Source organism: Silurus meridionalis, chromosome 1, assembly GCF_014805685.1.
Source record: "Silurus meridionalis isolate SWU-2019-XX chromosome 1, ASM1480568v1, whole genome shotgun sequence".
Taxonomy (NCBI): Eukaryota; Metazoa; Chordata; class Actinopteri; order Siluriformes; family Siluridae; genus Silurus; species Silurus meridionalis.
In genome coordinates, this window is record NC_060884.1 from 28,029,084 (window position 1) to 28,054,427 (window position 25,344).

At 36.4% G+C, this 25,344-nt stretch overlaps 1 protein-coding gene across 2 annotated transcripts in view; it reads right to left on the reverse strand.

Moving 5' to 3' along the window:
• Window positions 1-248: 248 nt before the first annotated feature.
• Window positions 249-25,344, reverse strand: part of ddr2a (discoidin domain receptor tyrosine kinase 2a) — a 40,079-nt gene continuing 14,983 nt past the window's right edge. For both annotated transcript variants that reach the window (XM_046859397.1, XM_046859388.1), the window contains exons 3-17: window positions 17,028-17,130; window positions 16,666-16,897; window positions 15,497-15,644; window positions 13,927-14,029; window positions 11,508-11,691; window positions 8,794-9,034; window positions 8,629-8,694; window positions 8,385-8,521; window positions 6,846-7,059; window positions 5,654-5,865; window positions 5,382-5,509; window positions 4,479-4,676; window positions 3,929-4,163; window positions 3,687-3,836; window positions 249-1,927 (exon numbers count right to left, since the gene is read on the reverse strand). In XM_046859397.1, the coding sequence (XP_046715353.1) occupies window positions 1,796-1,927; window positions 3,687-3,836; window positions 3,929-4,163; window positions 4,479-4,676; window positions 5,382-5,509; window positions 5,654-5,865; window positions 6,846-7,059; window positions 8,385-8,521; window positions 8,629-8,694; window positions 8,794-9,034; window positions 11,508-11,691; window positions 13,927-14,029; window positions 15,497-15,644; window positions 16,666-16,897; window positions 17,028-17,130 (2,483 nt within the window). In that variant the 3' untranslated portion in view covers window positions 249-1,795. The remainder of the gene's footprint in view (window positions 1,928-3,686; window positions 3,837-3,928; window positions 4,164-4,478; window positions 4,677-5,381; window positions 5,510-5,653; window positions 5,866-6,845; window positions 7,060-8,384; window positions 8,522-8,628; window positions 8,695-8,793; window positions 9,035-11,507; window positions 11,692-13,926; window positions 14,030-15,496; window positions 15,645-16,665; window positions 16,898-17,027; window positions 17,131-25,344) is intronic.

Here is a 25,344-nt window from a genome sequence, read left to right on the forward strand (position 1 = left end):
TCGTTGTCCTGTTGGAAGATGAACCATCACCCCAGTCTGAGGTCCAGAGTGCTCTGGAGCGGGTTTTCATCAAGGATATCTCTGTAAAAAACTTTCTTTCGGCTTCTCCCATTAGGGGTCGCCACAGCGGATCATCCGCATGTTTGATTTGGCACATGTTTTTACACTGGATGCCCTTCCTAACGCAACCCTACCCATTTAGTGCCAGGCTTGGGACCGGCACTAAGGCTTGTGCAACCCTAATGGCTGGGGTCAGTTCCCTGACCGGGGATCGAACCCGGGCCTAAATTTATCTTTTCATCAATCCTGACTAGTCTCCCAGTTCCATGCTGCCACCACCATGCTTCACTGTAGGGATGGTATTGGCCAGGCGATGAGCGATGCCCTGGTTCCTCCGGACATGACGCTTGGCATTCGGACCAAAAAGTTCAATTGTTGTTTCTAATGGTCTGAGAGGCCTTCAGGTGCCTTTTGTCAAACTCCAGGCGGGCTCTCATGTGCCTTTTTCTGAGCAGTGGCTTTCATATGGTCTCTGTACCATACAGGCCTGATTGGTGGAGTGCTGCAGAAATGTTTGTTCTTCTGGAAGGTTCTCCCCTCTCCACAGAGAAACGCTGGAGCTCTTTCAGAGTGACCATCGGGTTCTTGGTCACTTCCCTGATTAAGGCCCTTCCCCCGATTGCTTAGTTTGGCCGGGGCGGCTCTGCTCTAGGAAGAGTCCTGCTGGTTTCAAACTTCTTCCATTTATGGATGATGGAGGCCACTCTGCTCAATGGGATCTTCAATGCTGCTGAAATGTTTTTGTACCCTTCCCCAGATCTGTGCCTCGATACAATCCTGTCTCAGAGGTCTACAGACAATTCCTTGGACTTCATGGCTGGTTTGTGCTCTGTCATGCACTGTTAACTGTGGGACCTTCTATAGACATGTGTGTGTCTTTCCAAATAATGTCCATTCAACTGAATTTACCACAGGTGGATTCCAATGAAGTTGTAAAACATCTCAATGATGATCAGTGGAAACATGCACCCGAGCTCAATTTTGAGAGTCATAGCAAAGGCTGTGAATACTTATGTACATCAGATTTTTTTTATTTTTTTTTAATTAATTTGCAAAGATTTCAAACGAACATCTTCCACGTTGTCACTATGGGGTTTTGTTTGTAGAATGTTGAGGAAAATAATGAATTTAATCCATTTTAGATTAATAAGGCTGTAAAAAGTGAAGCGCTGTGAATACTTTCCAGATATACTGTAAATTTATAAAGAGCCTTTTAAACTGTTATGTATAATCAACATGATACTCACTTAATGTTTGATATGAAAACATACAAAAATCTGACTCAAAAAAAGAAAATGAGATTTTTAAAATTATTTACATTCAAGCTGTCTTTTGATTAAACATGTCGAAAAAAAAATCTCACACGTGTTCTTGTGTCATTCGATTTCTACACAACATCTTTTCTTCAGTTAACCTAAATTCATTTTAAATTAACACTATTCAATTCTTTGAGTGAAAATGAACAAATGGCAAGAAAACGTCAAAAATGTACAAATATTAAATCCATTATTATTATCAAAAGTGCCTGAACTTCCTGCTACATTTTAGCTTCAATATTCTTTACCTTGTACCACTCATTGCTGAATCTAATATGACAATATTTATCATCCTTGTTCACTTTACTCAACTGGATACCTTTCTAATGCGCTGTGCCCGTGTGTGTGTGTGTGTGTGTGTGTCATGCTGGAACACTAAAGCGTCTCTGGCAGTGCTGCTTCTGGCACAGGAGCAGACATTAAGGTGTATTCTCCAGCATTATTCGATGGATCTCCAGGAAAGATGGTCTCTCCTTGGCATTCCTTTGCCAGCAACTCAACATGAGCTTGTAGATGGGGTCGGGACACATGGCAGGCTGCGGCAAGTAGATCTGGAAACAAAAATTAACTCATAAGTGTTACAGATTAAAAGTAAGATCAAGATCTAAATGTCTAAAAGTTCAACCAACATTCCCTTTAGATCAAATGTGGTAAGTTAAATCCTGTATAACTCATGCCCACATCAATATACAATCCATTTAATTTTACACACATACATAGACATTATATTAGTAGTTAAAATTAAGTAGTTTTGTTTGTAGAATTTTGAGGAAAATAATGAATTTGATAAATTTTTTTAATAAGGCTGTAACATAATGTAAATACTTTCTGTATGTATTTTAAATGTAAAACAGGCTCTGGCTGGGTGATCAGCTAACAACAAAATGTAGGCAAATCTGAGGATGGGAAATGTAAACAGAAAGATCTCAAACTGGGAACACTTGAGCCATATAACAAACTTGGTAATTGTTAGAGAACTGAACAGGCTACTTCACGAAATCAAAATAGGGATATATGTATACAAATTAACTAAACAAGGAAATAGAGAACAGCTGAAGGTTTATGCTGCAGCACTGCAAGAGGTACACAACATTTCAGTGCGTGAGGGGAGTAATTCCCCAAGTCTTATAGTAAATCATTTTGAAGATATGTATTTTTATTTAACAAAGATAGACAGTGCTAGACCTTTGGTCTTGTCAGGGAACCACCAGGCACGCCTCCCCTCTGCACTCAGCACACTCGCAGCACCTCGCCTTCATACTAATCACCTTCTGTCTCCAATCTACACCAATCTTCCTTTATAAGGCCCCCATTCTCACTCACTCACCGTCCGATCTACAGTTCATACTGGCGATCATCCATGGATTACCCGTGATTTGGAGTATACCTGTTTTCCGCTGCATGCTTCTACCTAGCTTCTGTCTGTTTCCCAAAGCTAATAAACGTCCTGTCTTTATTTTGGTTTCCGACCCTGCCAGAAGGAAAGTTTTTGCAGTATAACTTTACTCGATATATATATAGATATATATATACAAAACCAAGTAATTCCCTGTTATTCAACATAAATATGAATTGATAAAAAGTACAATGTTTAGTTCTTTTATAAAGAAAATTTGGCTAGTGTTGATAAAATCCTGGGCTGTAAGACGAATTAAAGACTTCTGGTATGTGCTTCAGGAAAGGAATTAACTTGGTGTTGACTGTAGTAGTTCATCCTATGAGCTTCTGGGTAATTAATCTCCTATCACATCATGTGGTTACATTTTTATTCAGCTCAAACATGGACTATATTAGATAAAATTTTAGAGCTTTGATCTCAAACCTACTGAAAACCATTGGGATGAATGTGAACGCTGACTGCAAACCAGGTCTCCTCACCTACATCAGTACCTGACTTTACTAACACCCTTGTGGCTGATCAGCACAAATGTTCACACACATGCACACTTAAAAGTATATTGGAACAACTTTCCAGAAGAGTGGAGGGAATTATAAGAATAATTTGGGACTAAATGTGGAATGTGATGCTCAAAAGCACATACCATACTTATGATCAGGTGTCTGCAATTTTTGGCAATATAGTGTATTTTTAACTGACACGATAATACACACACACACACACACACACACACACACATACAAACAAAGGGATTATGTCAATCTTCCAATCTTCAAGCTTGGGTTTGCAATATTTTGGTGTTCACATAGAGTAACTAACAGGGTGTTAACAGGCATGTAATTGTGCTGAAAGTAGATTTTAACCGTAATCCTTTTATCTAATATGCTGCATATGTATATGATCTCATTTACCTGTCGCCTCTGGTCCCGGAAGAACTCGCCTGTGTTTTCAATGACCTGCTCATCCGAGAGCTGTGAGTATGGCTGCTCCTTGCAGAATGTCAGTGTCTCCCAAAGAGTCACACCGAACGCCCAAACATCACTAGCAGTGGTGAATTTACCCTATCGAAGACAGTGAAATACACGCCATTGACAAAATGGTTTTGTGTGTAGCTGAGACTGAAAACTATATTATTTTTATATTTATATCTCACCAGGAGGATGCTCTCCCAGGACATCCAGCGGATGGGCAGAACAGCACGGCCCTGGATGCGATAGTAATCTCCGCTGTACAGGTTTCTGCTCATGCCAAAGTCAGCAATCTTTATGGTGTAGTTCTTGCCAACCAGGCAGTTTCGTGTGGCCAGGTCTCGGTGTACAAAGTTCAGCGATGAGAGATACTTCATGCCCGAGGCGATCTGAGTGGCCATGTGCTGCAGGTTACTGTAACTAAAATCAGTTATAATAATATGATGTTTTGAATAATATGTAAAAAAATTTTCTCAATAAATGTTTGAAAATAAACTAATCATGTTTAAAAAAAAACAGAAACAAATGGATAAAAAATATACATGAAAATGAATAAATCATGTGAATCCTATAAATTTAACACAAATATAAATGAACCATGCGTAAAAATCACACGTGAAAAACTCAAATCATGTCATCACATGATTAAATAAATGATTCGTGCAAAAATCACGCATAAATCATATATAAATTTCACATGTGAATCATATGTATAGGTCGAATGCAGATGTCTACCTGACTGTTGGTGCGTTGCTAAGAAGGGCAATCACGCCCTCTGGTTCATGACGAGAGAGAAACTGGTTGAGGTCCCCATTCTCCATGTACTCTGTGATCATGCACAATGGGTCTGAGCTCATACACACCCCCAGCAGCCGGATGATGTTTGGATCTTTCAACCGCGACATTATTTTTATTTCTTTTAAAAAGTCATTTCTGTATAAAAACATAATGCAATCGGAAAGGTTGTTAAATGATGAAGGGGAAAAGTCTAGATGAAATATCCGATGTTCTTACGAGGTGGTATCAAAAAGTTTTTTAGACCAATGGTGCTAACTCTTAACACGTGCGTTACCATGTCTGCGATTTTAGTTTTTACAGCAAGCTAGAACAAAGAGCAAATGGAAAATTCTGTGTGAAACTGGGCAAATTTGCCACAGAGACGTTGGACATACGGTGATGCTGCAATGAATTGTTCAAGGTGTTTTGAGTGGCATGTGCGATTCAAGAACTAAAGAACATCACTGGAAGACCTTTAATGAGTCCAACCTCCGAAAATGTCTAAACCATTCTTCAACTTGTGCATGATGATCGACAGAGAACAATGTGGCGGTATTCGGCAATCATACGGCCTTCTTCCTGAAGATGAAGATCCAGCTCAAAGGTCAACGTTTTGACACCATTGCGGAGATTTAGAATTGCACCATTGCAGAATAGCAGTAAGTGCTTGACATGCTTCAAAAGGAAGACATCCAGGACACATTCCACAAGTGTCTGGAACGCTGTAAGCGCTGTATTGCTGTGCAAGGGGACTATTTTAAAGGTGATAGTGTGTACACGTAGATAAATAAAGTACTTTCTTGTGAACAGCTAGTCTCAAAACATTTTGATACCACCTTGTACGTAGCACAAACGATTTACCTGGCGTTTTTATTTGCATCAGCTCGTAACATCTTGACAGCTACAAGAACTGTTTGATTATCAGTAACATCGAATGGAAAGTCTTCATCCATAAACTCCTCCATGTCTTCTGCTTCACAAAGATGCACCTAAGACAGTTTGACATTGATTACATTTGTAAACATTGCTTGTTGACTGCAATGCATATAACTGATAAAACACACAGTAGAAGGTGTTCAAAGTAAGACATCAAAGCGGATTTGTCTTTAATCATTTAGAGTCTTGGAACTCACCTCTCCGAACTGGCCTTCTCCAAGCTTCTCCTTAAAGGTGAGCAGTTTTCGGGGAAATTCCTCTATAGGGATGTCCTTTCCTGACAGCAAGTCCATAGTGACAGCTGGCACGGCGTAAGTGTTTCCTCCTGTTACTCCTTGCAGATTAACGATGTCTGCCTCGGCGTAATGGGGAACTCCTTCTTGAGTGCTGGACTGAGAAGCTTTGGATGCTATACAGAAATGTCCACGTTATAATGACATACCAGAATTAACATTTAGCTAAATATAATTAACAATACAGCTTACATTTAAGAATATTTTAGACACATTTTCACACCCTCAATGGACCATATTCAATTCGGAAGCTATTTTAATATTTCAATATATATTCTGTGTTAATATGCAATAAGAAGCAATAAAAACGCTAAAATATTATAAAAAAAAGATAGTAAGCTTTCAAATACATTTCATAAAAGATATGTAGTGTTAGCCATCCTGTATATTGCTGTTATGTCAATACATAGATATTGTACATAAGTAGATTTTCCTGGTATCAGGACTTTACATCACTATTTGTTTTTTGGACAACATTTTACTTTCACTCATTACATTTTTTATATCTGTACTTTCTACTTCTTACATCGTTATTTTAGTTTTAATCTATTTGGTGATATGATCATTATTTTTTCTTCTCACTGCGCACTGTTTTCAGTCCATCAACCAATTTCTTGTCATTTCCTTTTCCTCCACTTTTTCAATCTACCACTGGTGTATCATTTCCTGGCTCTCACACATTACAGATGTAGACTAGTTTACAAAGCTAACAACAAGCAAGACAGAGGGCAACAAGAAGTCTGTCTCATCTCATTGATGAGACAGAGGGAGTCAGTGATGTAAACATGACTGAGAACAGAGACATTCCTGATCACCTGATCATCATCATCTTTTCTGTGCTTGTGTTCTATATGTGGTTGATGTGAGGTCCAGTTACCAGTTGCATTTAAACAGGTAGTAGTATTGACTACGTTTTACATGTCAGAGCCCAAACGTCTTTACTTTAACTTGCGTGAAAAGGTGTAGTCAGTACTCCAACATATACTAGAGTATTTCAAACCTTCAACTTGAGTGAAGGATGTGTGAACTTCTGCCATCTCTGCAGGATACAGAAGAAAATAAGAATTGAACAATTCTTATAATAAGTAGAACTGACCAGAGTCCTCTGAGACCTGTGAAACATCTGGCAGCTTGCGGACGAGGCGTGAGGGCTCCTGGTAATCTGCTCCAAGTGGGAAGATGCGCTCATAGGCAGAGCTGGACTCCTGTTCGCTGGCTGCTGAGGAGGTCAGGTTGTTGTTACAGCTGAAAGCCTCACTCTGGATCGATAGACTTGCAGTTAGCTCGTCATCGAGCATCCTCCGTGAAACCTAAAAATAAAGGAAAAAGAGTGTAGGATTTAAAAAAATAAAAAAGTACTTATGGTGTAGCAGGTGTGCAGGAACCATCCTCACGCTTCACTGCATTATGTCTCAAGCATTTCTAAAAACGTTTGACAAAGTTTGTTTGCAACGATTTATTTTTCACAATTTGTAGTGAACTTTCTTTAATTTTATATAGCTACATGTATAAATAATATTACGTTGTCTTATGTAAGCTTATTATTATTAGAATTATAATTAGAACCAAAATTTCTAAAAATGTGAATCCTCCTTGAGATTCTAGTCTACATGCACACACCTGATCTATGATGCTATGACGTTTCAACAGATCAGAATTTTATATATATATATATATATATATATATATATATATATATATATATATATATATATATATATATATACATACATACATACATATATATATATATATATATATATATATATATATATATATATATATATATATATATATATATAATATATAAAATATTAAAGTTTTTAATGCAAAATTAACCTGCTAATGCAAATTAATTTTAACTGCACTAATTTTATATTTATCATGTAAATAAATAGAAATAAATAAATATAAAACCGAAAATATACCCTTTAACCCAACACACTTTTTAATGATAAATTACAGTAAATAAATACATAAAAAACAGTAAAAAAAAAATAATTTTAATCATTAAACATTTGTTTTATTGATGAGCCAAGTCTCAAATCAAGCACAAAAAATATGTGATGTGTTACGTCCCTGATGCAACACACCCGGCAAATAATCTTTTTTTAAATAAATACTTTTCAAGTTTTTAATACTCTAATTAACATGGGCATGGACAAATCTGAAAGCTTAATGCAAATGTATGTTTATTATTAGTGAAACCAAACGAAACATAGATCATAAAAACAAAATATTCTTATAAATGTTTTAAAGTAATTTTGGTGTTTCAACTTAAATAAATTATCAGGACACAAACGCCACTTTTGCTATGTTTCCATACAGACGGTTTTAATTACCGGATCACAGCAGTTACCACTTAGGGTGTACTCACTTTTGTTGCCAGCTCTTTAGACAATAATGGCTGTATGTTGAGTTATTTTCAGAGGACAGTAAATTTGTACTGCTATATAAGCTGCACACTGACTACTCTAATATATGTCCAAGTTTAATTTCTATAGTATTGTCCCTTAAGAAGATACTAAAATGTTTGCTATAATAAATATATACATACACACACACATTGTTTTTTGAGTGAGTCACAAGAGAGCAGGTTGGAGAAGAACAAGAAATAAGCCACAACATATCTAACCTTCTCCAGCACCTTCTGCCAGACCTGTCTCCAGAGTATGATGACGATGATGGCCACCAAGATAAAGATGATGGCAACCAAACAGCCGATCAGAATTCGAGTGTTGCTGTCGTCTACTTTGTGATAGGGGTTTTTTTCTTGTAGAGGGAATGTAAGTGAAAAAAAAGCTTAAGAGTTAAGAAACACTACGCTGGGTTTAAAGAATGAATCAGTGGCTTTTAGTGTTTGAGCACAAAGATCTAACCTGTAGAGGTGTTGAGTGTAACGCTGGTATTGGGGGGAGCTAAGGTTGTGTTGTACATCGCTGTATCTGAAAAAACAATTCAAGAAAGGCACATTAAAGTCCATGCTTTTGCCATTAGCAATTGTTAAAGGTAAATATTATTGTCAATGAAGTATCCATGCTCACCTGACTGAAAGGTGATCTCACTGAACATCATCCACCTGTCAGAAAAGTAATACTGGCACTTGATGGCACTGGCCATGTGGTTATTAAGGGGGACGATAACGAAGCGAGCGCTGGGATTCACGTCGTCCATCACAGGAATAAAGGACACAGGTGTCGGTTCCCAGTCCAAGTCTGAGCGGAAATAACACACCACCTTCTGAAATACCTTCACCCTCTGCGAGAACATGTTGTTGCAATGCACCTTAAATAAGCACCAGGGAAAAAGAGAGAAAGATGGGCGTTCAATATTAACAGTATCAATAATTACTTACAGTACGGCATCGGATACGGAGTCTGAATTATTCACTAAAATGATGAATATAATGAAGACATGTAATGATTAATATTTGTAGCTTAGACATAAAATAAATCTTTTGATTACTGTACTAACACTTAATGAAAAGCACTGACTTAAAAATGATTAGCAGCCTTAATATTATATATTTATAATTATGTCTGTCTGACACTTTCACCCGTTCTTTTACAATTTAATTCTTTTACATTTTAAACTTTATTTAATACATTTTTTTAATATTTTGTAATATATTTCATATTTATATACAGTATGAATATATGTTTATAGAGGTGTAACAATTTGGTTTTTAAGCCACGATTTGTGTAATTTTGTACAGTCAGGGGGAAGAAAAGCAAAATATAAAATTGCTTGTCATTTTTTATTAAAGCTGTTTATTACTATTAGCATTCGTGAACATCTGAAGAGTTTACATTTTTTAAACAATAAATAAAATGCCTGCTTGGTAAAATAATATATAAAATTATATTTTAAGTAGAGTTGATTTTATATATTTTATTATATATTTTATATATTTTACACTTTTTTATTATATTGATTAAATTATCAATTAAATTGGCACAATGTAAATTGATTTAATAAAATGTAATAAAAAAATTTAATTAAATTGTTTACAGTTATTAGACCCCTTGTGGGTAATAAAGATGTTTATGCAAGTGTTTGTGTGTGTGTGTGTGTGTGTGTGTGTGTGTGTGTTACATTTAAATATTTAATTTTCTAAAGTTATGATCTATGTAACTATTCTACTTATTTCAGCAGACTTTAACAAATGTCTTCATTCCTACAATCCTTCATTCATTCACTCCCTCGATTTGTGGAATTGTCAGAATTTTATCCTTTTAAGAGAAATTCTTGAAGCTGGACATAAAACGGTAAAGAATAAAATAAAATGTGTGAATATTGCATTTATTTATTTTCTTTTATTTTTATTGTTATCTAAATCAGTTTCAGGCTAAATAATTTTCTTAGGGATAAACAAAGTTCCATCTTATCTTACATGATCTTATCTATGTAATGTTATTGATTTCTACTTTTATTTATTTGATTTTCATTTGATATTTTAGCCCTGTCTGAATTACAGTTCTGTTATTTACCCCAAAATGTATGCATTTACTCTTTTATGCAAATATTCAAAGCTCCTTTGCTCACTGTTAATTGTTTCAGTAAATGGGGTCCTGACTGAACTGTGATTTTTACTGTGTTTTACTCCTTTTTGTCCACCAGATGTCCTCATTTCCTCCTTGTTGTTTTACCTTTGAGTTTGTTAAGGTTCATGGCCACCGGTGGTTCAATTGTTTGTTGTTTAGTTCTACACACTGTGATAACATCACCCCACTGTGTTATTTTTTTCTGTGTCATCAGCACTGTCTTGAGTTTTTACCTTTTTCCTTGTGTACCTGTTTGATGTGAAGTTTTTTGGAAAAGATTTTTCAAGAAGATTTTTTTCTTTTAATTTTTCTTTACTTACATTTAACTTTACGGTATTTAGCAGATGCCCTTATCCAGAGCGACTTACAAAGTGGTATCAAGACTAGATCTGTTTATGAGAAAATACATTATTTATCTACATTTAAACACTTGCACAGCAGAACAGCGCTTCTTCCACTTCTGGAACGTGTCCTCAAAGTCTTCCTTTCAAAGCGTCAAACACCTTCTGCGATTCGACCTGCATCTCCGCAATAGTGTAAAAAATGCCGACCTTTGAGCTGCATCTTCATCTTCAGGAAGAATGCGAAGTCCGCAGGAGCCAAATCTGGCGAGTAGGATGGATGCAGAAGTGAGATCATTTGGATTGTTCTCCAACGATCCTCGTGCACAAGTCGCTGTATGGCTTTGACATTTTTAGAGGGTTGAGCTGCTTGAAGGTGTTCCTGATTTCTCGTTGTCATCCAGTGATGTTCTTCCGCTCTTGGAAAGCGTGTGCTGGTCAAAACACCTCTAACGATTCGTTGCAGCACCGTATGCCAAACACTTCTTCTTCTTCTTCTTCTTCTTCTTTCGGCTGCTCCCATTAGGGGTCGCCACAGAGGATCATCTGTCTCCATACCACCCTGTCCTCTACATCTGCCTCTTTCACACCAACTACCTGCATGTCTTCCCTCACCACATCCATGAACCTCCTCCTTGGCCTTCCTCTTTTCCTCCTACCTGGTGGCTCCATCCTCAGCATTCTTTGTTGTGAGCACTTCAATTATTTAAAAACTTATTCAAAATTTGTTCTCCAATATTTGTATCATTGTGCGTTATTTTACTTTTAGATATTTTTTTAAGGCTATTTTTCTGAAAGGTGATATTAATTTTCCTGTATTTTCTTAAAAAACATAAAAAAAATGTGATATGAAATATGACACAGTCTGATTACCTTCATAGTGGTGAAGTTGCGTGTTCGGTCGAACTCGAACATGATCTCTACGTATCCATTGGAGAAGCTCTCGTTGGTCCAGCCCACATAATCATAGCCAGGCCACACATTGTAGACATGACTGAGAGTAAAATCGTCCAGACCACACATACCGTCCGTTAACTGGCCCAAACCTTCTGTCATACTGCACAGAGAAAGAGAGGGAAATAAATGTTTATGCACAGAAGATTCTTTGGTTCTTTACTAAACACTTATGGACTTATAATTTGTCAGACTGGTTAATATCATGATGTAATGTAATACATTTTCAGTAGCTTGGTTCAAGCAGATTTCATGTTTTGGGATATGAATTTATTTTGTGGACATTAAAAGGACAACAAAAACTCTTTTTTCTGTAGCAAACATTTACATCTGGAATGTAGTTATGGTTGAATTTGATATGGTTTTATGGTGGAAAAATGCAATTTAATATATTATATAAGACAAGCTCATGGTAACAAATGAAAATCATGAATAATAATAAAATAAAACAGATTACAAGGCAAAACAGAGAGAAACCAGATTATGAAATATCAATACTTTGAAGTTTATGAATAGGAGTCTCTTTTAGTGTGTGTATAATTTTGCACATTTGTGCTCAATCAGAAACTTAGAAGAGCAAAGCAGGAGTGTGTATGAGGTGTTTTGGGAATTGTAGTCTGTAGGTCATGGTGGTTGCTGGGAATCTGAGTATTCAGCTGACTGAGATCTGACTGAGAAGAGCACATGCTTCTAAAATTTCTGTCCTCCCTTAAAATCCTATACATTTCCCTCTCTTCTTTATGTTAAATAACTACATTTTGAATCTAAAAATATTTTTCTATAATCACTTTTACATTGTTTTTCTCCCAACCATCTATTAGCAAGCCGAACTATGTTTTGTGAAAAAGCTAATATTTAAATGTATATTTAAGTGTTTCTAAATCTGTGTTTTTCTATATAATAATGACTTCCATGACAGTTTGACTTTGTGTGTATTGTGTGTTTGAAATTACCATTTGTTTTTCTGGGTTTGCTGTTGTATTTTTGTGATTGCTGGTCCTATTTTGGGGTTTGCTGCTTTGTTTTTTGGCTCGTTCATTGTTTCGTGCCCACTGGCCACCAGTGGTGGATAAAAGTGTAACTGGTCAAGCACGTAGCAAGCAACCAATCAGGGTCGAGCGTGCGGACTGTTTTGAACTTGTTTTGATTGGCGCTTGGTGTATCTACTTATCACCAACATACAGTTCAGCATCAGTTCAGCATCAAGCAGAACATTTTGAGAGGAATAAATAAAAAGAAACTCCTGACTCGAACTTGCCACAGCATCCGTGGCCTTATTTGCATGAAAATTAGTGTTTTGGCTCATGATAATTTTAATAATCAATCAGTGTTTAAGTTATTAATATCATACTATTAATAGATTGGTGCACTAAGAGTAACATTAGAGTCTTTTCACATAAACTGTGTTAATTTAGCAAGAATCTTGTGACAAAAATATTAATAAAATCATAATAGCCATAACAAATCATATTACTTTGTATACTTAAGTACATCTGAAGGCACATTTACTTTTACCTGAGTCATATTCACCCTACTGTATCTCTACTTAAACTCAATGACTTGGCTTACACTACCATTGACATGTTCGAGCTTAATGATTAGCAAATTATCAAAACCTTTGTAAGTCAAATGTTTGGATTAATATCCAAATATCATCACTTCTGTACAGTTCGAGGGGGGAAAATATGTTAACTTGTTTGGCCACAAGGGGGTAGTAATGTTCCGATGAACACCCACGCCTTCACCAGCAATCGAAACAAGGTGTTTCATTAAGCGGTTTAATGACTATAACAGTGTGGTGTGGTACTTTGTGGTATTCGGTTTTAGGTTTACAGCAGTCACACTGTCATGGAAGTCATTGTATATTCAGGATGACAGTTTTAGAAACACACGCACATACACTCATGGAAAGCATTATTTAGGAAGATATGAGTCAAATCCTTCCATGAACATTGAAACCACCGACATCATCTTTGTCTTGCTGTAGACATGGCAACCCATAACACTGGCACACTGGTTCTACTGCATCCTAAGTCTATATAAAACCAATTTCCCTGTTCCTGATCTTTCAGACAAACCACACAGATTTGTTTCAGACATCTTAGAGTTACTGTGGGAGGATTGTAACTATAATATACACAAATATTAAACAAAAGCCTGGAATATCTATGATGTTTATAAGATCTGAAATGGAGGTCTTCCTGCTATTGTTACAAACTCAAAATGAACAATAATGTTAGAGTCTGTTTGGCATGAATTAGATTAAGCAGGAAGTAACAATGCACAATTGCTTCTTGAGCTCAAAGCTTTCTTCAGAGACAAATTTTATGAAACTGACCCACGAAGTATGGCACCGTCATACACAGAGTCATTGAGGTAAACCTCCTGATCATGGAGGATCATCTTCTGGCCGAGTGGAGCGTTGTATGACACTAGGCCATCTGCAAATGGACAGATGGAAAAGGAAACATAATTATTTAGACAGAAAAACAGAAAGCATTTTATTTCTATATTTTAAAAAGATATTGTGGAAAGTCATTGGTGAACATTTTAAAACCTTGAATTGAAAACAGCTCTTGTGAAATCGAATACATTAGAAAATCAGAAAAATTGCACACATAAATCGATGTATGACCCTTAAATATTTGCTAAAATGTAGACATTAATTAATATAGAATTTATTTCAATGTAAGACTCCTGTTACAGATGCCTGAGCATGCTTTTTAACATGTTAGCTATGCAATTTCTTGGATTCTCAGATCCATACATCCGTTTTTCATAACTGCGTTTTTTAGCCTGCATATTCTAAGACCAGGGAAAACCTGAGAACTTGGAGGAAAACCTTGAAGCATAAGAAGAACATGCACAAACATTCAACCCTAGAGTTGTGACACAAACTTACTAACCACTAACCCTCCATGCCCCCACTGTTCAGGAAAAAAAGGTCTACAATTCATTACATTAGCACCAAAATGCAAACTAACCTTCATGCCAAATTTGTATATTTTTTTTAAATGATTACAAAATGCCTTTTATTTTTGTCCCACCAAGGGACCATCTTTTTGTGCAATCTCCAGCTGCATAAAAGAATGCAAGGTCAATGTGTATCCTTTAAAAAGATCTCCCAAACATGTTAAATAGCTCTTATAAATCATACTATCATTAAAAACAAGCTTTTAAAGCCACATAGATGTGATACATATGTTTTTCTTTTCCTTCACTATGCACTTTTCTAAAAAAAAAACCTCAAGTAGCATTTTTACCGTTATTCACTGTTAACCTGAACCCGTGAGCTGAATTCGAAACTGCAATAAGGAAGTAAAACAGTGCTTAATCAAGTGATGGAAGGGGATTTCAAGGGGATGTCAGTAAAAGGGAATAAAGTTAGTTGGCATGCATGTGAGATATCATGGGAGACAGTTGGCTACCTCTGCTATCTTAAGTGATTAGATCATTGCCTGGCTGATGTCTTAGACAAGTGGATTTTGGATCTAGCAGACAGAAAGGTATATGCTGAAGGCAAAAGGTTGAACCATTTATCAGCAATAATCTACAATAGAAGAGCCAACTTCTAGATTATGAAAAGCGACACCACTAAAAGATTTTGCAGGCCATAATATTAACAACATGATTGACTAGAAAGTCATTTTAACATGACCTGGAATGAAAGAGACGTGAGATTCAGTGTGATACCGTTGCCAAGAGAAATAAAAACACACTGTGTTTGTGGGCTTAATAATTAAACTTCCTGGACCAGTTTTAACAAAAGGGTAGCGGTTATCAAATCTGCTACATCATCATTATATTATAATATCCATAATAATAACTGCAACAATTTTAATTAGTTGCACACAAACTAATATTTATGAATACGATAAAGCCGAATCTCTGGCATATAATGTTGTTACCTAGCCACTCGCAGCCGTAGAGCTCTACACGCATGCACACGTTCATAGAGTGGTCGATGATGGGCATGAAGCGTACAAAGCGTGCAATGATGGGTGGCTCCAGGTCCTTGAGCACAATGTCATAGGCATTCCTGTTCCCCTCGATTACCTTTAACAGAAAACAACAAACAGCAGTGGATAATGAGATAAACTTTATCTGAAGTGCTCTATTATGATAAGCCGATGATGCGCTGTGGCACAATTTTGGGGTTTGCTGTTGTGTTTTTGTGATTTGTAATTTTATAATTCATGTTTTATCACTAATTTTAAATGATTTTTTTTATATTTGAAATAAAAGTATTATATACATTTTAAATATGTTTTTTCCTGACTATCTGATAGCAAGCCAAAATGCAGTGCCCAAAACTGTCTTCTAAAAAGCTAATATTTAGATTTAGTAAATGCATGTGTTTCTAAAATCGTGTCTTCTTGAATAATGACTTCCATGACAGTGTGACTTTGTGCATTTGGAATTGCCCTTAGATTTTAGGGTTTACTTTTGTGTTTTTGCGATTAAAAGTTCTGTTTCTCGGTTCTCCTTCTATGTTTTTGTCTTGTTAATTGTTTCATGCTTACTGCCAACCCTACTAAACACTAAACATAGCATTGATTGCTTCTCAAATGTTCTCCTGAAACTCAGCCAAGGTTTCAATTGTCTATATCACCGACATATTTGGGTGTGATTATTGGCGAATTATCAGGCCCTTTTTAAGTCCAATCAAGATTGTCATCAATAGGGAAAAACAACAAACACAACAGACCACTGGATGCCAAGAAAGGACAGAAAAAGCCACTGATTCTGAACTCAATTGAACCATTAAGTTCAAAGTATATATAAATAGAAATACTGGGAAAGTTCTTTGGTATTAGATTTGTTCTGCATAACTTGATTTTCTGAGCAGCTGAATTACATTTTTATTTCTTTTATACTCTTTTATTTATATGGTTAATATTTCCCACAATGGATACTGTTTTGTCCTGAAACTTAAATTACAGAATGAAATACAACAGATTTTAAATAGCTGAAAAAACAGGGTTATACTATACTATATACTATGATACTGAAGTCCCAAGGTCTACAAAATGTTAACTATTTTAGCACTACTGTATATGTGTATTATCTATGGTACCTCCTTTCCTTGCCGGTTGCGCCATGATATCCAACGGCTGCCATCGCGACTGTACTTGATCTTGTAGGTCTGGGCAAACTCATTTCCGATGCCCCCTGCATGTCGTCCCTGAGTGCCCACCAATGTGATGAACTGCAGAGAGCGAAGGTCAATCTGCAAGAACTCATTCATGTTCTCTGGTTCAGCTGTGCTCTCTGGACACCATGCACCATCCCCTTCTTCTGAGTCCAGTCTACAATGTCAGGCAAAAACACCAAGGAGAATCAAGAAATTTCGCCCAAAGTACCATACAGGAAAGTTTCTTTTGAGTTGAGTGTTGAGTGTTGAGATTCAAACTTCATCCTGAAATTTTACAATTTTACCTGCCGTATTTTGCTGCAGTTGACTCGGACCATTGACTTGAAGCTGAAATGTCTTCATCTAAGATCTGCCTTCCAGACATCCCTAGTGGGGATCGACACACGCCTGTAGCAAATAAAAAAGCCTGTTTTTAATACTCCTTCTATTATCTATAAGTTGCAAATTATTGTTCCAGTTATGTCACCAAACCCCTTCATTAAAAAGTAAAACATCTGCAATTATAAAACAGGTATGTAAATATGATTGTAAAACATAAGTATACAGATAAAGACAAGAAGCTGGAATCCTGTCATTGAGGTAAATGTTCTTGTATCAGTTCTATGGGTTTAGGACAGTACATTAAACACACTAGCTCAATTTGTGGTTTTCAAATCCAAATTTCCTTGTTCGCTATGGGTTTGATCTCAGAATAATGTTAAATAGATATTTCATAGAGGTCTTAATGTGCTTTATCAAAAATAAATATAATAATATACACCTAACGCACTTTGGGATTATGATTTCATCAAAAAAGGAATACATTTTTTGTTAGCTAGCTACTCTTAAATAAAACACCAACTTGTTGTTAGCTAAGTTGCCATTCTGGTAATAGTGTCATTACTTGGCTAAGCAACAATCTAGCTTGCTAGCATCTGAAACATTAACATACATTTATTTAGTTATGTTGACTAGCTGGGAGTAATGCTGTTAAATAGCTAAATAACATTACCCCCAAAAAATGGTGTTGCTAGCCAATTAAGTAGCATTAACTCAAACTCAACCAAGAATTTATAGTTAGCTAACTTAGCTAGCTGGCAAAAGTGTGCTTAGCTAACTAATTAGCATTTACAGAAACAACTTTTAATAAGGTCTTGCTAGCAAAAATAAGGAAAATAAATTTGTTCAGCTATCATTTAGTATAGATCACTAATAAAGTAAGCTAACATATATCAGTTTTAGGTGTTCAGGGTGTTAGCCGACCCAGTTTCATGATTTACTTTATCTTTATTAAACAGCAGTTCATGTCGTCAGATTACATACACAGAGAGTGTGCTACATTAAGGAAGGGCACTATGGATAGGGAAGCTCTTGTGAGTTCAACACGTTACTCTCTTAACACCATTTGGCTAGAAGCTGTGTTTTTCTTTTTAAGCAGCCTATATTCTAGCGGTGGAGGACACTGTAGGTCTGCATAGTCGAAATCAGAATTGCAATAATAAACGAATCAAGCGTTTGAGGGCTGGCATGGGTTGAGTTGGAGCAGAAACTGGAGAAACACCCCTTTCCTTCACTAACATTGTGGTTTCTCTACAGAAATATAGTTTTAAAAAATATACCACTCTTTTGGCTTCTTGCACTGTTTGGAACAGTCAGCAGACATCCTGGTTTGAACTGAAACAATGATCAGAGTCTTACATGCCTCTTGTGTGGTCTTTACAAGGACACGATTAAAGTTTGCCCACCTCCTGAGAACATTTTCCTTCCCTCTTTTATTTTTTTTTCTTCTGTAATTTAATCCTGATACTACCCAGGCTGCTTGGTGTGCTAACTGTTAACTTTTATGAGCTAGAAACTGAATTTCATTACACATGGGACCTGTGTGCCCAAAAAGCAAAGGATGGCAAGTCTTTGATCACTATTATTACAATACAGAACCGAAGAAGATTTATATGACTTTACACTTCATTTCCAGTTGTCTGGCCATGACTCAAGGAACAAATTCTGAATGGCATGGTCAAACACACATGCAGCAGGACATAGAGGAAAAGAGTAAGCATTAGAGTTGCACTGTAATTCTTTCAGACTGTAATACATTGAAGACAAAGTACAAGCTATTATAGTGCTATTGTAATTAACTAAGCTAATTTATGAATGAATAATTAAGGTTATTAAAATCTTTTAGTTATGACTACCATTCCTTACTCTTGTGGCTACAAATAATTTTAAGAATCAGCATTTTAGTTACTGAATAAGAAAATGTTAATACAAAGAAGCAAATTTAAATAAATAAATGAATGAAAAGACAAATAGATGAATGGAAAGTATTTCTCCCTGCCAGTAGAGGTCAGTGTCTTTAGAATTTTCGTTGTACATCTGGTTGTATAACTACATAAACATAAGTTTGTTTGTTTTTCCAGTTAATCTTTGCCATTTCCTTAAGTTATCTAAAACTGTCTTTCCCATATTGCCTATCCTGTGTTTTCTGTGTAGCTATAATTAAGTGATTAACCGGTAGTGTAATTGTACTGAATGGGAGTTCAGTAAAAAAATCCTCACTGCAGAAATGATATAAAAATGACAAACTGTTTAAAAAATAATAAATAAATAAAATAAAAAATACAAAAAGACACAATCTATGGAAAATTCACAAAAATAAGACAAGCAGATGCAAAATAAAGTTTTTGTTTTTCTGCACAAAAAAAGTACAAGTTTGGTTTCTAATAATACAAATTGCAGTGTTTAAACCCATTAACCAGAAAGTGAGTGGCAGTCATAATAAATAAACTACAGAAATAATGCTAGCAATGTTACTAGCATACAAACTGCAGCTAAAACACTATGGAAACAGCACAAAACTGAAATCATAAAATCGCATTAACATCACAAATTGCTTTGTTTGTTCTAAAAGTTCCTCAGATATGCTTGTGTGGGCATGCTTTAGTGCGTCATGGGCTGGATGTTAAAAGTTCACTCGGAAGTGCATGAGGCCTCTCCTAGTCCTCATGGCTTCTCCATCACAACAGCAAACCTTTGTTTTTCTGCCAGCAACAGCAAGAAGAGTGGAGAAGGACTTTTTGTATCCCTTTTCTTTTTCCGGCTCTCCTCCTAATGTTTGCTTAAAAAGTCAAGATGGGGGAAACCTTAGAGGCCCAGGACAAGCTGCCATGGGCCAACATAAGCTGAATCCCCTAACAAAACCTTCTGCAGGATGATACAAGGGCTGTGGTGAATCATTATACATGAGCCACAGTTTATGTGTTTTAACAGAACAGAGGTCATTGCTTTGTAAATGCTTATTGGCATTAACTAAGCATAGAGGACATCTTGACTCGGGTTTTGCAGGATGTTTTTCCAAACATACTTACACAAAATGTTCAGTCTCACAACAGAGAGAGAAAAAGAAATCAGACTTGATGTCATGTTGGCAGGCTTCACTTACAGACAAATTAAATGAAAGCTGGTCACTGTTATGCTGCGGGGGCATTTATTTAGTTTCCGGTTGTGGTTTGGTGCCATTCGCCCACAGATGGAAGCGTCACTGCAATTCAATAACGTTCCCCTGACTGATCCCATGTATGTTCTAATAAAATGTTTCTATCCTGAGAATAGTCTATTTCATGAATTTGTTCACATCTACAGGACATGAGAGCTTAATGAATATCTTTTGGACAATCATGTCTTCCTCCATCATCAAATCCTAACTATAGGAATGTGTTTGAGAAGAACAGTGCTCATCACTTCTAGTACAGTTCCAGAGATTTAAAAGGTAAACTGAGGCTTTTTTCTATAGGCTTCATAAAAGACTTGATAACATTGTTTTGCTATATTGCCAAAACCTGGTCATAAGTACGGTATGTGCTTTTTGAGCATTTAGTCCTAATTTGCTTTTTCCCTCCACTCTACTGGAAAGGTGTTCCACTAGGTTTTAGAGTATGATTGTGGACATTTGTGTTCATCAGCCACAAGGGTGTTAGTAAAGTCAGGTACTGATGTAGGGTGAGGAGGCATGGGGTGCAGTCAGCATTCCAATTCATCCCAAAGGTGTTCAGTAGGGTTCAGATAGAAGCTCTATAGCAGGCCACTCAAGAACCTCCCCTTCAAACCATGTAAAGCATATCTTCAAGGAGCTCACTTTGTGCACAGGGCATTGCCATGCTGGAACAGGTTTGGGTTTCCAAGTTCAGGTGAATGCAAAATTTTATTATAGCGTATCGAAAGACTTTTGAGCTTTGAGGTAACAGTTTGGAGAAGAACCACATATGGCAAGAAAGGTCCCAAAGATCTATGTATTATTCAGAATCTACTATGAAATGTCTTTATATAATGTCCTTATGAATGAAACTATAGATGCAGATCAGATTTTGAAAGAAAACATCACAGTTCCAATATTAATTCCATTTTATATATCTTTATGCCTTTCAAATATTTCAGTAGCATTACCACCTCAGAGCTTTAGGGTCTACAGATAATCCCTAGCTCTGCTTTCCATTCCATGTTCTTCCTAAGCTTGTTTCTTCTAGATTCTCCAGGTTTCCTCCATTGTCTCGACATATACAGGTAGGTGGATTGGCAATGCCAGAATTGCCCCGTGTGTGTGTGTGTGTGTGTGTGTGTGTGTGTGTGTGTGTGTGTGTGTGTGTGTGTGTGCTGTGTTAGAATGACATAAATTCTAGGGAAATTATTCACCATGTGCAAAGGGATTGATGAACTGGCACAATCCTGACCAGAATAATATGGTTTCTCAGGATGAGATCATTTTAGTGTTGCTTTAGTAAGTACAGGTATATTTCCTGTCAATTTCAGGTCTGCTGGTTAATAAGATAAGGATTTACAATCAGTATTAACATGGCAATTGGAAGAGAGACTGTTTTGTGGTGTTAAATGAGAGTAACAAAGAAATCAACATATAATTCTAAGCACAAAAAAGCTACAAAGGATGTTTATACAGTAGCGTTGGTCTGTTTACTTTGTGTGTTTTCTTGCCCCTGCTCTCTCTGACCCCTGAGAGAAAAGGGAGTTGGTTGCAGCAGGAACTTCACCCAGGACATGAAGCAGGCTGAGCTAGCATATAGCTACCGAGGTTAAAAATATCACATGCTTCAGAGGTGGAAAAGTACAAATATTCTCTGGAGAGAACGTTAAGAAATACCTCTCGCTCTCTCTTTCTCTCTCCTTTCTCAGGGAGGGAGTTATGTGCAGTTGCTAATAGCTCCAAGTGTCCCTTTTTCCCCTGCACACTGAGTGAGCCAGCTTTCTTTTTTTCATTTTGTAAATGGCACGTTTGTTTCACCATGTTTGCCATCTAACCGCTGGCTCCATTGCCTCGCACACACACACACACACACACACACACACACACACACACACACACACACACACACTAACATAATCGATGACTTAAGAATGCACACAAGGACACAAACAGAAGATATACATACCCTCAAATAAAGGTCATGCATCACTGATTGGCAGTTGTAAAAGAAAATCAAACAAATCTTGTTCTCTGGGTTTCAGTGGTGTGTATGGTTTCACTTTGTGCTGCACACACACTGTACAGTGCATAGAGTACCTTATTCTTTCAACTTTTCTCTAAGGAGAAAATGAGGAAAAAGGGCACGGTATAACTACACTGCTTGGGAATTTTAAAAAGGGGAAAGTTGGCACTAGTGAACATCTCAGCTAGTGCAACAAATTTTTCCTGCTACAGGAAAAAAGTCTTCAGCAGTTTCATTTCAAGAGAATGTGGTGAAGAGCTGAGGGATTACAGAATACTGGAATCTGCCCTTCAAACCAGTGGTAAAAATGAAAATGTGCCATCCAGCTGGAATTATACAGTTGTAACTGCAGTGTATGGTTATCAAATAGCAATATTCAAAGTAGAGGGTGAAAATCATAGGTGCAGCCACACAGTGAGAGATTCTGAATCTTTACACCAGAGCTTTATAGAGTCTCTGAGCTAATCTTTTAAATGTCATGAGTAATAATGTGGAGAGAAAAAACCTTCACACCTTCGGACACTCTTCTGAAAAAGGGTAAAGCTGAGTCATACATCATTTACAAGTTTTATTAAAAAGTTCTTAATATAGGATTTAAGTGATACATCATTTATGTTTTTTTAAAAGGTTCGGAGACGAGAGATCATTTTTACCATATACATGAGCTCATGATAGTGGCATTACCTTTGAGGTAAACATCTGTGGTAGGAAATCATGAAACATTTTATTGATTGACATAGAAGCCTCTCAGTCAGGGATCTTTTGCCTCTCACATGCCAAATATTTGATATTGCTTTTTATCCTAGGTGAGGATGTGAACATTGCTGCTCATGCTGACTCTGTGTCTACATGAGCATTTGTACTCGTTCAATAAGTATAAACCAGGTCTATATAAGCTTACATAAATCGGTGCAGGATCAACATGTGAGAATCGTACTGTACTTTTCTCCCTAACATGCCGCTGTGACAGTGAGGATCAGTTTGCTTTCGTAGAACTTCGCAACAACACTGGAAAGCTCACAGTGCCTCTGGAAAAATGAAAGAAAGCGAAGCTGATTCAATGTACTTTTCTGTTGTCAAAATGTCTGGTATGCACTAGCCACAGACTCCAGCCTGATTTCTTAATCCACTGTGAATGGTCAAAGTTTTTTTCTTCCTGCATGCAATATTAAACATTTAGCAAGGTCACAGCTTCTCATTGAAACCCAGAAAACTGAGGTGCAGCTAAAGACGGATTTGATGTACTGACTGATGGATTCTTAATGATTCAGCCTATGTGGGACTTAGAGTCCACCAAACATTATTTAGTATATGGTTAACAGTGCATAGTAATTCAGGCCTGGGCATTTTATTTTCTCATGTATTACTGAATTTATATGGTTAACTTATCCTCTGTAAATTATGTATATCGAGATATCATTTTATAGTTGTGTCTATCCACTTGAGATAGTCTGGACATGTGCAGAACAGGGAAAAGGGGTAAATCAGTAGGAGAATGTTGAGGATGGAACCACCAGGACGGAGGAAAAGAGAAAGGCCAAGGAGTAGGTTTATGGATGTGGTGATGGAAGACATGCAGATAGTTGGTTTGAAAGAGGCAGATGTAGAGGACAGGGGGGTATGGAGACTGATGATCTGCTGTGGCGACCCCTAATGGGAGAATCCGAAAGAAGAAGAAGAAGAAGAAGAAGAAGAAGAAGAAGAGTTGTGTCTATCCATTTAAAGTAGAACCAGAGACTTTCTCGGTATTTCAGCAAGCCTTTGAGAGCTTGATTGATCTCACATGATAAACTCTAACCTATCTACCTCAATATATTATGTCTAATTAAAACAAATCCATCATGAGATTACTGTTTAGATGAAATATTTGTGCTTTGGTATGTTGGTGGGAAATTATTTGGCTGCTGATTCATTTTTGTATTTCCTGTGAGAAGGGACATAAATGTTGAAACTGGACACTACTAAGGAAAACATGTTGATCATTAAGATAACTGTTATTAGTTATTCACCATAAATTTGAAAAAATAACTTGTTTGCTAATCTATCATTTATTTGATGATCTAGATTACTAACTTGTTATGGCCCAGATTACTAGATTACTAATTTAACGCAAATTCATACAATGAAACTACCTGTAAAAAAAAAAAACAAGTTCTGGTTTGCTCAACTACTTACTGTTAGGTAGTTCATTATTTATTTACTGTAAGCACGTTTAATAGCTAGTTCCTGTGAGTTAGTTCACAAATGAATCAGCTCATTTAAAACGTATTTATATAGTGCCATTAACATTGAAAACTGTCCCAAAGCAGATTTACAGATAATTACGAATATAAATTTGATCAGACCTTTAGGCTGTTTATGTGGCTTCATCTATCAACAGTGAGTTTTCTTCAACTGTTATGCACTGTAAAATATATATTACTGTTCATTCAAATCAAGTTACGTTCATATACTTTTGAGTTTGTGTAAATTTCAACTATACAGTAGGTAAGAAAAAGCGTTATATGTGTGTGGTAGCTGTTGTGTTAAAGTGGCTGAGCAACACTTATAGATATGTATATAGATACTTATAGCATGTTATAGATACTAATAGCATATGTTTTATTGTAATTGTGCAATTTTAACTGTCCCTGAGGTGTTTGTCTCTTAATAGAGGCAAAGGAATCTAAGTTCAGTTTGGCCTGTAAAAACATTTATTCACAAATTTATTAAAATATTTATAAATGAGGCCCATGAGGCAGCAATCGAATAACATTGTGAAACTATTTGTTATTACATCACATTTTAAATCTCTGAAACTGAGGCCTCACAGAACATGCTTGACATTAGCATCTAATATTTGATTAATGTCCTTCATTAATCAAGATTCTTCTCTTTTTTTAAATATTATCTCTAGATACAGAGACTTTTATACCACAGCATACAGAACCCCTCAGATAACTCAATATATCAAAAAGTGATACACAGTAAAATTATACACAGCATTAATCTCTCATCAATATGCAAAGAATTGCTATAACCACAGCATAATATCTGTGTCTGGTGAGCCATTGCTTCAGAACTGATTGTGGGAAGCAGTTGGATTCTGCAATACAGAGGAGTCCAGGCTGATCCAGAGCCTGGT